This window comes from Piliocolobus tephrosceles, chromosome 9 (assembly GCF_002776525.5).
Source record: "Piliocolobus tephrosceles isolate RC106 chromosome 9, ASM277652v3, whole genome shotgun sequence".
Taxonomy (NCBI): Eukaryota; Metazoa; Chordata; class Mammalia; order Primates; family Cercopithecidae; genus Piliocolobus; species Piliocolobus tephrosceles.
This window is the reverse complement of record NC_045442.1, coordinates 68777617-68796210: the sequence shown is the minus strand read 5'-3', so window position 1 is coordinate 68796210 and position 18594 is coordinate 68777617. Positions and strand designations below refer to the sequence as shown.

The following is an 18594-nucleotide window of genomic DNA, read 5'->3' as shown; positions in this document are numbered from 1 at the left end:
CTCGGCCTCCCAAAGTGCTGGGATTACAGGCGTGTGCCACTACACCCGGCTTTGTGTGTGTGTGTGTGTGTGTGTGTGTGTGTGTGTGTGTGACAGAGTTTCACTCTTGTTTTCCAGGCTGGAGTACAATGGCGCAATCTCAGCTCACTGCAACCTCTGCCTCCCAGGTTCCAGCGATTGTGCTGCCTCGGCCTCCTGAGTAGCTGGGATTGCAGGTGCCCACCACCACACCCAGCTAATTTTTGTATTTTTAGTAGAGACAGGGTTTCACCATGTTGGTCAGGCTTGTCAAACTCCTGACCTCAGATGATCTGCCAGCCTCAGCCTCCCAAAGTGGTGTAATTACAGGTGTGAGCCACCACGCCCAGCCCCGTCCTCCTATTTCTAGAAAAGATATCATGTCCAAAATTAACTGTATTTAGGGTAGTGCATTTATGGGGAGCATTGACCATTTAAAGTACCCCCCAGAAGAGGGCTATTATGATGTTGAAGTTTTGGAAGTAAGTTCTAAGAAGCCTTTCTTTGTAGAGACGTGATAAAGTTTATATGTATTCAGAGGGCCATCATATAAATGAGGAAGCAGATATATTTCTTATTTCTCTAGAAGATTAAACTATGGCAGTTTTTAGGAGCTACACAGAGTAGATTTGGACTGTGCATGAGGGAAAAAAAAAACAACTCATTTAATATGGTCAACAATGTTTACACCTCAGAAGTAGTGACCTCCCCCTCAGAAATAATCAGAGGCTGTGTGATCATCCTTACAAATTCAGTGGAAAGTTCATCATTGAATAGAGGAACATATCCTGAAGTTTTTTTCAAAACTCAGATTTCTCTGGTATTGCATATCAGTTACCTTATTTATCCTCTAGCATTCTAAAACAGGAATGGGACAGATAGGAGTTCTTTGATCGGAGAATCAAACCAATAGAAAATAAGAAACTTGTTTAGAATCTAACCTATTCATTTTTTCATCATTCCTTCAGTGCTACCAAAAAATAATTTAAGGCCGCAAATGACTCATTAGGTTATTGGAAAAGCCGGAATTAGAACCTTAGTTCAACCATTCCTACCTGTACCATTCCTTATGCATTTTCTATTAAAGAACAGTGAGAGAAAAAGCCATGAAACCAACCAATGAAAGTCTCAGGACAGCTAGTGTTTATCTGATTATGTGACTCATTACACATAGAAAAAGATGTTTTTTTCTCTTTACTAAAACAAAATAGAAAAAATGTGCTTCAGGAAACAGTGTAGAGTTGTTATTATTACTGTCATGATTGTCAATGGTGGAATAATATTATGGAAACAGACTTGTAACCAGAACAGACCTAATGTAGCTCTGTATCCTAGTAGCAAAGATTGTTATGGAAACCTAAGTGAAAGGTGTACAGTAATAAACTTTGTGTAGGGTCTTATTGTTCTAATCAGGTCCAACACTTGTTGAGACTATTTTGGAAACTGTGTAGAAAGTAAATTATGCTGTTTCAGCAGGGGGCAAAGTCTCACTCTTCACTCTAAGTAGCCTAGCATTCAAAAGAATTCCTCTTTCAGGCTGGTGCAGTGGCTCACACCTGTAATCCCAGCACTTTGGGAGGCTGAAGCAGGTGGATCACTTGAGGTCAGGAGTTCTAGACCAGCCTGGCCAACATGGTGAAACCCCGTCTCTACTAAAAATACAAAAATTAGCCAGGGGTGGTGGTGTGCTCCTGTAATCCCAGCTACATGGGAGACTGAGGCACGAGAATCACTTAAACCCAGGAGGCGAAGGCTGCAATGAGCCAAGATCGTGCCACTGCACTCCAGCCTGGGCAATAGAGCGAGACTCAGTCTCAAAAAAAAACCCCAAAAAGCAGAATTCATCTTTCAGAACCTTTCTATGGAAACAGGTTATGAGTTAGAATAAACGCAGGATGCCATAAAGCTTTCCAGAACAGCTAGTTTTTAAAATTGCCCTGAAGCCTACATTTGAGAGGAGACAAGTAAGTTTACAAGAGAATCGCTTGACATCATATTCTGTGTAGCATGTTTCACTTAAAGCAAGCTTGTTTTTGGCTAGTTTGTCCCGTTTGCTTTGACATGATTAGCAGATGAAGATTGAACAAGCTGAGAGCTCTTTCTAGGAAGACGGGCCGTGAGAGTCTGGTAAGGCCTAAGTGAGCATGTCCAAGGCTGCAGCCCAGCTTGCCTCAGCAGTGGCCCGAGCACAAGTGCATGGCCTTTGTGGTGTCAGCGCATGTACTTTAACAAGCACTCTCAGTCGCTCCACAAAAAGCCAGTACTCTGAAAGTAACTATACCAGGATAAAAAGACAGAGAAACCTCAAGCATTACAGGGTATACTTTGTTTGGTACAATGTATTTAACCTTAGTTGTAGGAGGTGATGTTAACCATAATTTGCTAGAATAATGCATTCAGTCATTTAAATGATCTGGGCACATGCCTTCATGGAACTCACAGGACAGTAAGACTACAAGATCCTGATAAAGTTGAAGTTGTAAGCAGGTCTGTGTCACCTCTGTAATTGTGGAGAGATGGAATGGGGATACTGCTTTAATACGTGTATGGGAGCATACTGACTTGGCTCTTACCAAATGTTTTCCTATTTCTGTTAATTTGGACTGCATTCCTCCTGATATTGTGATGTTGCTTCCTCTGTCACTGCTTCCTTTCCTTTTCGTTGCACTTTAAACATTGGCTTCCACCTGCACTCTACCCTTTTCTTGACCTTCTCCTCACTCCTCAGTTCTGCATGGGCAACTTCACTTCAGGTTCTTTGCAGCTAGCCACTTGTATGCCCATAAATCCCAGCTTAGACCTCTCTCTGCTGAGCTTTAGACCCGTATTTCCAACTGTCTCCTGAACATCTTCATCTGCATAAGCTGAGACCCCTTGAATTTAGCAGATCCCATCCAAACTCATTTTATTTCTCAAACCTTTTACATCTATTTGCTGTCTTTCTTCATGCCATGCAAGCTACACAGTAGTCTAAGCCCGTCATGCTGTCATTCCTTTTCACTCTCAACTCATGACAGCTAACTAATCTTAAGTTCTATAATTTCTGCCTTCTTCAGGTATCTCAAATGTGTTCCCTGCTCTCCATTACCACTGCCATCACCGCAGTTCACATTTTCAGCATTTACAAGAGCTTCTGATCTTCTCTGAAGCTGGCATTTATTTTCCAACTCATTCTTCACACAGTAGCTGGAGAAGTCCTTTATAATTGCTTGATTGTGTCACTCTCCTCCTGCTTAAAACCTTCAGTGGCTTCATATTTTCTGCCATTGTTACATTCTCAAGTATCTACAGGAATTAGGCAAATAACATATATGAGTGAAGTGGGCCAAGTGTGACACAATAAGGAGAATAAGAGAGGATATTTCTGCTGAAGAGATTTATAATCAGAATTTAAAAAAACATATGACAAACCAGCTGGGTGCTGTGGCTCACACCTATAATCCTAGCACTTTGTGGGGCTGAGGCAGGAGGATCTTTTGAGGCCAGGAGTTTAAGACCAGCCTGGGCAATGGTGAGACCACATCTCCACAAAACATAGAAAAATTATCCAGGCTTGGTGGCACGCACCTGTAGTCCTAGCTATTCCAGAGGCTGAGGCAGGATTGCTTGAGCCCAGAAGTTTGAGGTTGCATTGAGCTATGACTGGGCCACTGCATTCTAGCCTAGGTAACAGAACAAGACCCTGTCCCAAAAACCAAAAACCCATGACAAACCTATCTGAGAGTTTAATGTTGCCTGTGGATCTTCCGTTTACTACAGTCAAGCCTAAACTCCTGAGCATAACACAGGCAGTGTTTCTGTGATATTGGTTATCTCCTTGAGATGATCAACTTGGAATGTTCAGCTTTTGCAGAGACTGACACAACCAGTGAGTCTTGTTTTGTTGCTTAGCTTTTAGGTCAAATCATGTCAGCATGAAGAGTCTGTGTTTTTCATTCTAAGTAGCTCTATGTTCAAATTAGAGGCCGTGGAACATAAAGTTTGTAGGCTTTGGAGTCAGTGGTGACTTAGGTTCAATTCCCAGTTCTGCCAAAAAGGAGCTGTGTGATTTTTGAGCCAGCCATTTAACTGCTTTGAGCCCAAATATCCTCCTTTGTTTAAAAAATGAAGAAATGAACATTTTTAAGATAGAGAGTATGAAGTCAAATAATAAACATCTCCAATTATCTAGCTCAATGCCTGGCACATAGTAACTCCTCAGTAAAATTTAACATTCAGGTAGCAAAAATTTGAGAAGTGATAATAAATATACAAAACTAATTCCCCCAGCTGCATCCTTCCCAGCAGTTGTAGGCTGGGCATGGTGGCTCACGCCTGTAATCCCAGGACTTTGAGAGGCCGAGGTGGGAGGATCACTTGCAGCCAGGAGTTCAAGACCAGCCTAGCTGACATAGTGAAACCCTGTCTGTATGTGGCCTAAAGGAAAGCAAACCTATTGAAAGTCAATGTCAAGTGGAGCACACAATTGGAAGTTGACACACACATGATTCACCCAGGCAACTAAAAACCAGGAGTTTCCAGCCTAGCTGCCTAGCTGTCTGAAAATGGAATTTGAACCCAGAAAGTGTTGCTGTTGACAAATTCACGAGCAGGATGGGAATATGGCCTCTCTAACAATTATGCATAATATACAAAGTTCATTTTACTTTTTACTCTGCATAAAATCTTTACTTTTTTCATGTAAATTATAGTAACTGAAATTTTAATTCAACAGTATAAGGACACGTAGAATTTTTATTTTGGTTTATTCTCGAGAGCTCTATACATTTGAAGCACCAAAGGAAAGAAGTAAACAACTTAGTTTTATTTACCAGAACATTTAGTATGGGAAGAGAAGAGGGCTATTGAATTTATGTTTTATTCCAATGCACAGAGTATGTTAAAGATATTATGACTTATCTAGGAACACTAAAGAAGCCTTGAAGAGCTTTCATCATTAAGGGAAAGCTTTGTCAAGCTTTGCATTTTTTCATTTTGGTATTTAAACTTCAGCTTAATTTTACCATTTAAGTATACTTAGTAATTTGTGTATGCAGCTGACATGATTGAAATAGGGGGCTGAGGCCAGACACGGTGGCTCACACCTGTAACCCCAGCACTTTGGGGAGGCCAGGGTGAGTGGGTCACTTGAGGTCAGGAGTTCAAGACCAGCCTGGTCAACATGGTGAAACCCCATCTCTGTTAAAAATACAAAAATTAGACAGGCCTGGTTGTGCACGCCTATAATCCTAGCTACTCAGATGGCTGAGGCATGAGAATCACTTGAACCCTAGAGGCAGAGGTTGCAGTGAACCAAGTTGGCACTACTGCACTCCAGCTTGGGCAAGAGAATGAAACTGTGTCTCAAAAAAATAAAAAAGAAATGGGGGGCTGAGTACCTTACAGTACACTTTTCTGCCTTACCATAGAGCTGTAGTGATAATGAATAAACTAATAAAAGAAGCCAACTTGAAATTATCCATGTTGGCAGGGTGACATGCCCAGAACTACTGACTGTAATTACAATAAACAGACTAGAAAGAACAAAGTAGAAAGCTGGTTTGTTGTGAGGGCAAGACTAAGAGGTAGTGTTTCAACTTCTTACTTTGCAGCAATATGTCTCACCCTAGACACACTTTCTTGTCCAGGTAAGTAATACCATATTCAAACAACAGAACAACATTAATATTATACAGCTAAGAAGATGGTGTCTCTGAAAGCAAAGCTAAACCATTTAAGACAAAGAATGTTGAAACAAAAAGATAGACAAGTGCCATCTTCCTGGTCATAGTACTACTCTTTTTTGGTTTCAAGGAGTATTCCTAAAAGGGTGATCTCTATAAATGCAGTATCATTTTCCATTTATTGAGACTTTGACTCAGTCACTTTTACGGTGACTTTGATACTACATTTTAGTGCTTAGCCTTTTGTTTTTCTTTAAAAAGGGATTTATTTTTGGTCAGTGCCTTCTAAATATCTTTTTTCTCTCCTCTGCAGCTCCTCAGAGAAATTTTGAAATTGCCTTCAAGATGTTTGATTTGAATGGAGATGGAGAAGTAGATATGGAGGAGTTTGAACAGGCAAGTTGTCCTGGAGAGTTCCTTTAAATATATTAATACTTAAAATATATGTTCATGTGCCTTGGAGTTACCTTAGCCCTGGTCAGTATACTCAGAGGCTATTCCAATTTTTGAAGTACCTAAAATGTCATTTCTCTGATTCCCCAGCATAAATTAGGTTATAATGCCTCTAGCTCGGAAGCTAAATTATGGCAATTCAACATTTACCAAAAAGCTGCTATGTGCTAGGCAGTTCCAGAATACAAGGACTACATATTTTCTTAAAGGATTTCTATAAGAGAAGGAAAAATGGTACCATACCTTTGACTATAGTAGGTGACAATTTCTTCTAAATCCCAGGCATAGATTACATTTCCATAGAACTTCTGCCATTGGGGAGCCATGGTACTTCTCCAGATACAGTTGTTATGATTGCCAGATGTGGTTTCAAAACAGAAAAACTGTATGTATAGGAAAAAGCATTTTTTGTATTCTCAGAATGAGGAAAAGGGCAAATATTCCAGGAAGTGGGAGGAAGTATCAGGTACATTATGTAAGGTAAGAAACTGGGCTGGGCATGATCACTTGTGCTTATAATCCCAGCACTTTGGAAGGTGGAGGTGATGGGGGACCACTTGAGGCTAGTTTGAAACCAACCTGGGCAATATAGTGAGACCCTGTCTCTACAGGGGAAAAAAAAATTAGCTGGGATTAGTGGTATATGCGTGTAGTCCTAGCTACTCTGGAGGCTGTGGTGGGAGGATCACCTGAGCGCAGGAATTTGAAGTTGCAGTGAGCTGTGACCGTGCCATTGCACCCCAGCCTGTATGACAGAGCAAGACCCTTTTTTTTGAGATAGAGTCTTGCTCTGTCACCTAGGCTGGAGTACAGTGGCACAATCTCAGCTCACTGCAATCTCCACCTCCCTGGTTCAAGTGATTCTCCTGCCTCAGCCTCCTGAGTAGCTGGGATCATAGGCACTCCCACCACACCCAGCTACTTTTTGTGGTTTTAGTAGAGATGGGTTTCACCATGTTGGCCAGGCTGGTCTCGAACTCCTGACCTCAGGTGATCCACCCACCTCTGCCTCCCAAAGTGCTGGGATTGTAGGCATGAGCCATTGCGCCTGGCCGTGAGAGAGTTTTTGAGTCTCAAAAACAAATGTTCATCCTTTCCCGAACAGAGATTTTCTAAAAGGATCCCAATTGTAAAGTTGTCAGGCTGCCTGTGTTAGAACCCTAATTCTGCTACTTGCCAGCTACTTGACCTTGAGCAAGTTATTTAATTACATGTGCTTCAATCTCATTTGTAAAACAAGGATAATAATAGGACCTATAAGATTATTGTAGGCTGGGTGCAGTGGCTCACGCCTGCAATCCCAGGACTTTGGGAGGCCAAGGTGGGAGGATGACTTGAGGTCAGGAGTTCAAGACCAGCCTGGCCGACATGGTAAAACCCCGTCTCTATTAAAATACAAAAAATTAGCCAAGCATGATGGTGTGTACCTGTAGTCCCAGCTACTCAGGAAGCTGAGACACGAGAATTGCTTGAACCTGGGAGGTAGAGGTTGCAGTGAGCTGATTTCATACCACTGCACTCCAGCCTGAGTGACAGAGACTCTGTCTCAAAAAAAAAAAAAAAAAAAATTGTTGTAAGCATTAAAAGAGATAATTATAATACAGAGTAGGCAAATAGTAAACAATAGGTATGATTCTTACTTTTCTATGTTTATGTTTTTTCACTTCCTAATATTTTTCTGGATGTGGGTTTGATTCTGTATTAGGTTCAGAGCATCATTCGCTCCCAAACCAGTATGGGTATGCGCCACAGAGATCGTCCGACTACTGGCAACACCCTCAAGTCTGGCTTGTGTTCAGCCCTCACAACGTACTTTTTTGGAGCTGATCTGAAGGGAAAGCTGACAATCAAAAACTTCCTCGAATTTCAGCGTAAACTTCAGCATGATGTTCTGAAACTCGAGGTAGGTCTTCCTTAGACTTAGCAGATCCATCATATGTGGAGCTGATGGGCAGGAGGGCCTATGCTATAGACATTCTTTCTATTTCCCTCCAGCTGTGAGAACTGATTGGTTTGGAGCTTATCAGTGATTTATAAACTGACAGCAGATAGGAAACAACATGTTCTGTGAAAATGTCATGAAGTGAAGTGTTTCTTCAAAACACTTGGTTTTCAATCGGAAACCAAAAACCTCTAAATTGAAAATCTTAGCTGTCTTTGTATGCTCAGTTTGTGGAGAAAGAAACTCAGGGGTCATAGCAGTTCTCAATCTGAGCATATATTCCTGCTTTTTTGTTTATCACGTGGAAGACACCAGAAGATGGAGATGAAGAAGGATGGATAATTGCAAAGGTAGTAAGAGCTGGAAGCACAAAATGTCAGAATAAAAATATGTGTGCTTAATATAAAATATATGTGCTTAACCAGGCACAGTGGCACAAACCTGTAGTCCCAACTACCTGGGAGGCTAAGTTAGGAGAATCGCTTGAGCCCGGGAGTTTGAGAGCAGCCTGGACAACACAGTGAGATCCTGTCTCTTTAATTGTTTAAGGCAATGTTGCTGAGAGTTGCAAAGGTATCTTACTGTGTTTGGGGATTTACAAGTTTACTTTTCCATTTAAAGTTTAGACCATCTTGCTATTCTGGATATTTATTCCCTTCAAAATATTCATCAAATGCCTTCTATATGTATTTTTTTTGGTCTGGAGACAAAAAATCTAGTCTCTAATTTCTTGACATTTTAAAAAATTCCCTTACACTGGTGTTTCCCAACCTCTTTTTCTTCTTCTTTCTTTTTTCTTTTTCTTTTTTTTTTTTTGAGGCAGTCTTGCTTTGTCAGCCAGGGTGGAGTGAAGTGGTGTGATATGATCTTGGCTCACCGCAACCTCCACATCCCAGGTTCAAGCAATTCTCCTGCCTCAGCCTCCCAAGTAGCTGGAATTACAGGCATGTACCACCACACCCGGCTAATTTTGTATTTTTAGTAGAGATGCAGTTTCACCATGTTGGCCAGACTGGTCTTGAACTCCTGACCTCATGTGACCCTCCTGCCTTGGCCTCCCATAGTGCTGGGATTACAAGTGTGAGCCACCACACCCAGCCTCTCTTTTTCTTTTAACACACACCCTACCTTAATATTATTTGGAATTTCGAAACATTAAATGCTGTAACTAAAACAGGTGAAAATATTGGAGAAAGGTGCTATGTTGCTTTTAAACTATGTATGTTACTTCTGTATCTGCTTTCCAATGTTTCCCCAATGTTCTTACATATGATTTCAGCTTTTCCACCCACTTGTCTCAGTTGTGTTGTTTCGTTCAATGTCGTTTTGTTGTAACATCGATGAGCGGGAACAAATCGATTTCCCCCTAGAGCCTCTGTCTGTGCGGAGTTCCCTGTCTGCTTGAGTTTCCCTGAGTACTCCAGTTTCCTCTCATATCCCAAAGATGTACATGTTCAGTGCACTGGCGTGTCTAAATGGTCCCAGTCTAAGTGAGTGGGTGTGTGCCCTTAGATGGAATGGTATCTTGTCTGGGGTGGGTTCCAGCTTTGCACCCAGAGCAGCCAGGATAGTCTCTGATCATCCTCCATCCTGAACTGGAATAAGCATGTTAGAAAATGAAAGAATGCAAATTATTGTGAAATAAAAACTCATAAAGTAGATGATACACAATGCAGTTCAAAAGCTCTCAGTGAGCCTGCCATATTGGTTATTGTTTATGTTTGAACTTCATGGTAGGAGGAAGTACTTATTACAATTTTCACTTTGCAAACATTTATTTCTTGATTTAACCCACCACCACTATGACCACTGACATCTAATAATTCACTAAAAACTTGGTGAATGACTATCTTACTTGTTTTTATCAATCTTTCTTAGATCTATATATAGCTCATATTTATTTCAGTGTTTACTACTAGAAGTGTTTTGGGTCTTTATTTAGAATTTTGGTGATGCTTTTGTTTTTGTTTTGAGATGGAGTCTTGCTCTCTCTCCCAAGCTGGAGTGCAGTGGCACAATCTCTGCATACTGCAGCCTCCACCTCCCAGGTTCAAGCGATTCTCCTGCCTCAGCCTCCTGAGTAGCTGGGATCACAGGCGTGCCCCACCATGCCCAGCTAATTTTTGTATTTTTAGTACAGTTGGGGCTTTACCATGTTGGCCAGGCTGGTCTTGAACTCTCAGCCTCAGATGATCTACCCACCTCGGCCTCCCAAAGTGCTGGGATTACAGGTGTGAGCCACCATTCCCAGCCATGGTGATGTTTTTGTGACCAGAAATATGCCATAGGAAATTAACTCTCATCTTTATCAATTAGCCTGTGGTAAAATTGATTTTGTTATGCATTGTTTCACTTAAAGTCTCAGTTTCCTAGAACCTGGTGAAGACTTTAGTATAGTAAAAGGTCAGTAAATGTTTGCCATGTTGAAAAGCTTTGCAGCTTCCTTATTCCTTTTTTTCTTTTTTGTTTTTCTTAAGTAAATATTGTATAGGATTTTCTTCTATTCAGTACTTTTACATGAACCAAACACAGCTTCCCTATTCTAACTTCCTTCACACAGCTGGATAGATAGCTTTCTCTGTCTAGTGAAAAGCTCAAGAATAAGTAAGTATCAGGAAAGGTTAAGTGCTTAGACTTCAAAGGGTTTTTTCTTCATTGCATGCAGAGGAATGTGACACATCAGCCTAGAAAATCACTTGAAAAGTTTATTGCGGCACTATTCACAATAGCAAAGTCTTGGAATCAACCCAAATGTCCATATGTGACAGACTGGATTAAGAAAATGTGGCACATATACACCATGGAATATTATGCAGCCATAAAAAAGGATGAGTTTGCGTCCTTTGTAGGGACATGGATGCAGCTGGAAACCATCATTCTTAGCAAACTATCACAAGAACAGAAAACCAAACACCGCATGTTCTCACTCATAGGTGGGAACTGAACAATGACATCACTTGGACTCGGGAAGGGGAACATCACACATCGGGGCCTATCATGGGGAGGCAGGGGGGAGGGATTGCATTGGGAGTTATACCTGATATAAATGACGAATTGATGGGTGCTGACGAGTAGATGGGTGCAGCACACCAACATGGCACAAGTATACATATGTAACAAACCTGCACGTTATGCACATGTACCCTAGAGCTTAAAGTATAACAACAACAACAAAAAAGATTTCAACAATAATAGAAGCAAAAGACATTATCTGGTCAGCTCTCAGTAAACCAGAAAATTAGTCATAAATTAATCGTAATACCTCAGTTTCTAAATATTCTAGTTAGTGAAGTTTTCCTTTTGTCTAGTTGTACGTAGAGGGCTCTATCTTCAGAATAACCACAGTACTGTTGTTTTTTGCCAGCTACCTTGCCACAGTAAACTGTAGCAGATCATGCAGTTCAAAATATAACTTCACAGAATGAAGAAAATGTATGTCCAATAGCATTTAAATGTTATGCTTCCAGAGCTTTATTTGGAAATGGTAATATTACTGTTTTTACCCTAGGGAAAACAGATACTTCTGAGGCAGTGAATTTTATTTTGTTCACTGATTTATATTGGGTATTTTTATATATAAAATATACTAGATATGTTACAATATATATATACACACACACACACGCAAAGGCATAGTGCTTACCTTTGTGAAGTTTGCATTCTTATGAGAATATTCCAATATACTCCTCAGAGTATAGAAGAAAGAAGTAGACCTCATCTAACAATGTTTGTGTAAGGGTTAGTATGTACTAGGGTTCAAGTCTTATGCCTTGCCTCCCTAGTATGCATATATACCCAGACTGGTCTTCATTGGGAGTATTTGTAACATAATCTGGGAATGTAAGTGATTTATCTTATTAATTATATAATTACAATTAAACAGAGTGTAGGGTCAAAAAATGTAGTTAAAGAAGCACAAGCTAGGGTAATGCTTTTAGCAAAAACAAAAACAAAAAAAGAAATAAATAAATAAAAACAAACAAAAAAGCTTTTAGCAAAAACAATACAGGGTCAACCAGAGGGCTGAGCAGGTGCCAGCCTGACCACAATCTAAACCATCACTTATTCCTAGAAACAAATGAGGGCCAGGCACGGTGGCTCAAGCCTGTAATCCCAGCACTTTGGGAGGCCGAGACGGGTGGATCACGAGGTCAGGAGATCGAGACCATTCTGGCTAACACGGTGAAACCTCGTCTCTACTAAAAAATACAAAAAACTAGCCGGGCGAGGTGGCTGAGGCAGGAGAATGGCGTAAACCTGGGAGGCGGAGCTTGCAGTGAGCTGAGATCCGGCCACTGCACTCCAGCCTGGGTGACAGAGCAAGACTCCGTCTCAAAAAAAAAAAAAAAAAGAAACACAATTGAGAGCCTAGAGAAACAAAGCATAGGACTTTTGTGTTGCATACTGAGATGCTATAGAGTTGAAAGCCCACTAACATATTGCGTAGAAGGCCGGGCACGACTGGCTCATACCTGTAATCCCAGCACTTTGGGAGGCCGAGGTGGGTGGATCACTAGGTCAGGAGATTGAGACCATCCTGGCCAACATGGTGAAACCCCATCTCTACTAATAATACAAAAAACTAGCCAGGCATGGTGGCGCCTGCCTGTAGTCCCAGCTACTCAGGAGGATGAGGCAGGGGAATCGTGAACCAACAAGGTGGAGGTTGCAGTAAGCCAAGATTGTGCGACTGCACTCCAGCCTGATGACAGAGCGAGATTCCGTCTCAAAAAAAAACCGTATTGCGTAGAATGTCCATGAGGGAAAATATTATAAAGCAGATTAGGGGTTTCATACATATGTTCCTACACATGGCCTACACCCAAATGCAGAAGAAAGGAGATGTAAAAGGCAGTTATATCTAAGATACTCTAGAAGGCTCTCTTTTGTTTGACGTTGATGTGGCACTATTTGTAGACTTTGGGCCAAGATGTGCCAAGACTGTTCCTATTTGCCAGTCAGCAGTTCCTCATGTGAGGAGACCAATAGACTCTTGTGAAAGAATGCCACCTAACATGTAGTAAGTGTTCTGTAAGTGGCTAGTAATACTGAATCCATTCTTTCCATATCATGGCATAAGTCTAGTGCTATGGTTTCATTATACACCACCCCCAACCAAAGTTCATGTATTGGAAATTTAATTGCTGTTATATCACTGTTAAGAGGCAGGGCCTTCAAGAGGTGATTAGGTCATGAGGGCTGTGCTATCATAATGTCATTATCATGAAAGTGGCTATTACTGTGGTAGTGGGCTCCTGGTAAAAGGATAAGTTTGGCCCCCATTTTCCCTCTGTCTTACATGCTTGCTTGCCCTTCCACCATGAAAGGACCCCTGCCAGATATTGGTGCCATGCTTTTGGACTTCCCAGCCTGCAAAACCAAGAGCCAAATAAACTTATTCTTTATCAATTATCCAATCTGTGGTATTCTTTTATACCAGCAGAAAATGGACCAAGACATCCAGTAGAATAAGTACCTTCTTATTGATGACCTCCTTATGTAAAATTTCATCAGTCAGTACTGTGTCTTCCCAACTACATTTGTACTTCTTTGAGGAAGCGTGACTAGCAGCAAGAGTATAGGCTTTAGTGCTATGAGGCCTTGGTTAAAATTGTGGTTCCACCACTTACTGGCTATGTGACTTTTGATGGGTTATTTATTCTTTCAGAGCCTGGCTCCTCATTTGTAAAACAGGGCAATGGTTAAGTGAGATGATGTTTGTAATGGGCTGAATTGTATCCCCTCAAAATTCCAAAATTCCTATGTTGATGTCCCAACTCCCAGTATCTCAGAATATGACTTTACTTGGAGATAAGGTCTTTAAAGAGGTGATTGCATTAAATGAGGGGTGCGAGTGGGCCCTAATCCAACCTGATTGGTGTCCTTATAAGAAGAAGAAATTTGGGCACAACAAAAAGACCCAAGAGGCAATCACGTGAAGAGGCAGGCAGAGGGCAGTCATCTGTATGCTAAGGAGAGAAGCCTAAGAGGAAACCAACCCTGCTGGCCCCTTGAACTTACACTCGTATAGCCTCCAGAACCTATGAGAAAAAGTCCCAGTCTGTAGTATTTTGCTATGGGAGCCTTAGCAAACTAATAAAATATTTCATACCTAACACCACCTGGCATGCACTGTGCCTTTAATAAGTGTGTTCACCTTCCCATTGATACCCACCGCCACCTAGCACGGTGGCGGGCATCTAAATAGGTCATCTCACGTGGGTGATGGAAAGGCCTTACTTTCATTTTGAAATTGCTTTCTGATAAAACATCTGGAAAATGGCAGCAATTTTTGTTTTTATGAAACACTTTTAATTTTACTTTTCTAAGGTTAGGTAATTTCTCCACTCATTGAGTATGAAATAGAATCTCATCATCACAGTCAAGAGGAAAACAGAAATGATTCATAGTATCTTAGTAACTTTTGTATGGGTTTTATAATTCCACCATTCTTTCTATCCATCTCTCACTAGTTCATTTCATTACTTACCTACTTTAAAACTTCAGATCCAGGAGATTTACTGTTCCATTTAGTTATTTCTGTCTTTTTCTCATCACAGTAGCTTTGAAAGTGAAGAGAGTGCTATTTATCTGTCAAACTTAATTTCCAGAAGGGTCAGAGAAAAGGGGTAAGTTCATGATCATTTGTTGAGTACCTACTATGAGCCAGGCACTTTATATGCCTTCTTTATTTTAATTCTCAACAACCCTGTCAGGTTTAGTGATATTTTACCCATGTTCTGGATGTAGAAACTGAAACACAAAGAGGTAAAAGTCACAGGACTATTATATGGGAGAACTAGGATTCCAACTCGCGTCTACTTCACACTGTCTTTCAGACTGAACTATTTCTACTATTTCTGTTCTTTGTCTGATTAAGTTATTACTTTTAGTCTGAAATGGCATTTCTGTGCCTGATTTATTTGAGACTCTAAAGAAAAATAAAATGTTTTGAATTTTAGAGACAGAAAAAGACCACATTTCTGGAATATGTACAGTCTACCTTCTTCAGAATCATCTTCACCAGTTTCTTTGTCACTCAAATCTTGTGACTGTGAAGAAATACACTGTTCTTTTGTACTTGCAAGATACTGCCTAAACTAGCCATTTAATTATATTTAATCACAAGAATTATTAGCTGCTGGATTTTATAGCTATTTTAATGCTTTTTTAATTTGGGTCTGTTTTTTCTCATTCTACCCTTTTTTCTTTATTTGGAAACTCCAAAAACAGGCTTAAAAGAATGACAAGATTATAGAGTTGGTTTTTAAAATTCTCTTTTAAGGTTATTAAAAATTTCATCTAAGGCTACTGAGAACTATTGAGTTCCTTGGAGATAGGTGCCAAATCCAATTCCAGTTAATATATTCATTGATTTCTTAATGACTGTAGCAGGTAGGATGTCAGTCAAAACTGAAAGGTATTAGAAAATTATTTGAAAGATTATGGTTAATTTTAATTTGAGAGGGATAAAGGGGGAAAGGAGCTGTCATGTCAAAAAAAGCAAAAACTAATTTGTAGAAGAAAGAAGCAGCCAACTCCAGAATATAAGACAAGGACACTGAAAAGGTATCATCTAATAGAATTCCAGTCTGTAGCATGATCTTTATAAGTTGGGATTCACGTGCTTATCAAATAACCAATAAAATTGTTACATTTTGGCTGGGCACGATGGCTCACGCCTGTAATCCCACCACTTTGAGAGGCCAAGGCAGGCAGATCACCTGAGGTTAGGAGTTTGAGACCAGCCTGGTCAAAATGGCAAAACCCTGTCTCTGCTAAAAATACAGAATTAGCCAGACATGGAGGCACATGCCTGTAATTCCAGCTACTGGGGAGGCTGAGGCAGGAGAATCGCTTGAACCCAGGAGGCAGAGGTTGCAGTGAGCTGAGATCATGCCATTGCACTCCAGTCTCATGCCATTACATTCCAGGGTAACAAGAGCGAAACTCCATCTCAAAAAAAAAAAAAAAAATTGTTACATTTTAAGAAGCCTGAGTGTCAATTATCTAAAGGTAAATCAGATATGATTCAGAGGATAATAGTAACTGATTTATATTTCAGTCACTGATTATATTTCAGTCTTCAAGAGAAAAATACTGTGGTTAACTAGATTTGTTCAATCAGAAAGAAAAAGGGAGATATAAAGAACTATGATAATTATTCTCATCTGTCAGTAAGAATAGAGACAAGGCCAGGTGCAGTGGCTCACGTCTGTAATCTCAGCACTTTGGGAGGCTGAGGCAGGTAGATCACCTGAGGTCAGGAGTTCGAAACCAGCCTGGCCAACATGGCGAAACCCCATCTCTACTAAAAATACAGAAAATTAGGCCGAGCACGGTGGCTCATGCCTGTAATCCCAGCACTTTGGGAGGCCGAGTGGGTGGATCACTTGCGGTCAGGAGTACAAGACTAGCCTGGCCAACATGGTGAAACCCCATCTCTACTAAAAATACAGAAATCAGCCAGGTGTGGTGGCATGTCCCTGTAATCCCAGCTACTTGGGAGGCTGAGGCATGAGAACTGCTTGAGCCCGGGGGGTGGAGGTTGCAGACAGAGCGCGACTCTGTCTGAAAAAAAAACAAAAAACAAAACAAAACAAAAAAACAGAAAATTAGTCAGGCATGGTGGCATACACCTATAATCCCAGCTACTCGGGAGGCTGAGGCACAAGAATCACCTGAACCCAGGAGGCGGAGGTTGGAGTGAGCCACGATCACACTGCTGCACTCCAGCCTGGGTGACAGAGTGAGACTTCATCTAAAAAACAAAACAAATAAAAAATATTAGAGACAAAAAAAAAAAAGAAGAAGTATTAAGTTAAACATCAAGGAGTTAAAAAAAATAAATAAACTACATAATTAAAAGTACCTAAAGAGATTCTAGAGTCACCCACCCTTTAAATCATCAAGTTGACATCTTTCTACCCATCTTTTTAAAGCGCTGAGGTAGAATTAAATCTGTCTGATGCAACAAAGAACCGTATCAAGGGACATGCCTCAGCTCTTTTCCTGGCCAAAATATTATAGAAAAGGAGACCAGAAGGCAAGAAGGCTTTCAAACACTTGCTGGAACTAGAACACTTGTTGGCAAAGTAGGTTTCTTTTTGCACTGATAGCCCAGTTTTGTTTATTTTGTTTTCTGGGGAAGTGTAAACTAAATGATGAGACCTGACTCTTGATTTAATTAAATCCAAGAAACAAAATGAGATGTTCAGTGACATTTCCTTTAGTTTTTACTTCCACTTTGCCTGTACAAAGCAGAATGTGAATAGTTTCTTAGAGGTTTTCAGTTTGACTTTTCCAAAAATTGGAAGAGTTACAGAGTACAGTAGTCCTCCCTTATCTGCAATTTCTCTTTCTGAGGTTTCAGTTACCTGCAGTCAACTGTAGTTCAAAAATATTAAATGGAAAATTCCAGAAATAAACAGTTCATAAGTTTCAGATTGCATGCCTTTCTGAGTAGCGTGATAAAATCTCCTGAGGTCCCACTTGCTCCACGGGGACATGAATGATCTCTTTGTCAGCATGTAGAGGCTGTCTGCACTGCCCACTCCGTAGTCACTTAGTAGTCATCTCTATCACCAGATTGACTGTTGGAGTGCTTGTATTTAAGTAACCTTTATTTTATTTACTAATGGCCCCAAAGCACAAGAGTAGTGATGCTGGCAATGTAGATGTGCCAAAGAGAAGCTGTAAAGTACTTCCTAAAAGGTTGAAAGTTCTCAACTTAATATAAAGGAAAGGAAAAAATTGTATGCTGTGGTTGCCAAGATCTATGGTAAGAACAAATCTCCTAGCTGGGAAATTATGAAGAAGGAAAAAAAAATTATGCTAATTTTGCTGATATATCTCGTTGTAGCCACCGTGTGTGATAAGTGCTTAGTTAAGATGGAATAGGCTTTAAATGTGTGAGTGAAAGACCTGAACAAAGGCCAGGCGTGGTGGCTCACGTCTGTAATCCCAGTACTTTAGGAGGCTGAAGCAGGAGGATCACCTGGGGTCAGGAGTTTGAGACCAGCCTGGCCAACGTGATGAAACCCTGTCTCTACTAAGAATACAAAAATTAGCCAGGTGTGGTGGCGGGTGCCTGTAATCCCAGCTACTAAGGAGGCTGAAGCAGGAGAATCACTTGAACCCAGGAGGCGGAGGTTGCAGTGAGCCAAGATTGTGCCACTGCACTCCAGCCTGGGTGACAGAGTGAGACTCCGTTTCAAAAAAAAAGAAAGACCTGAATAGAAACATGTTCCATGTGATGGCAAATAGGTTCAGTACTATTCTTGGTTACAGGCATCCACTGAATATCTCAGAATGCATCCCCCAGGGATAAGAATGACTGCCATACGGCCGGGCGCGGTGGCTCATGCCTGTAATCCCAGCGCTTTGGGAGGCCAAGACGGGCAGATCACGAGGTCAGGAGATCGAGACCATCCTGGCTAACACGGTGAAACCCTGTCTCTACTAAAAATACAAAAAAATTAGCCGGGCGAGGTGGCGGGCGCCTGTGGTCCCAGCTAC

At 40.9% G+C, this 18594-nt stretch overlaps 1 protein-coding gene across 3 annotated transcripts in view; it reads left to right on the top strand.

Annotated features, from left to right (window-relative positions):
* The window catches only part of MICU1 (mitochondrial calcium uptake 1), a 255950-nt gene that overhangs the window by 145910 nt on the left and 91446 nt on the right, over positions 1-18594 (top strand). For all 3 annotated transcript variants that reach the window (XM_026455328.1, XM_026455329.1, XM_026455327.1), the window contains exons 7-8: positions 5995-6077; positions 7840-8037. In XM_026455328.1, coding sequence (XP_026311113.1) covers positions 5995-6077; positions 7840-8037 — 281 coding nt within the window. The remainder of the gene's footprint in view (positions 1-5994; positions 6078-7839; positions 8038-18594) is intronic.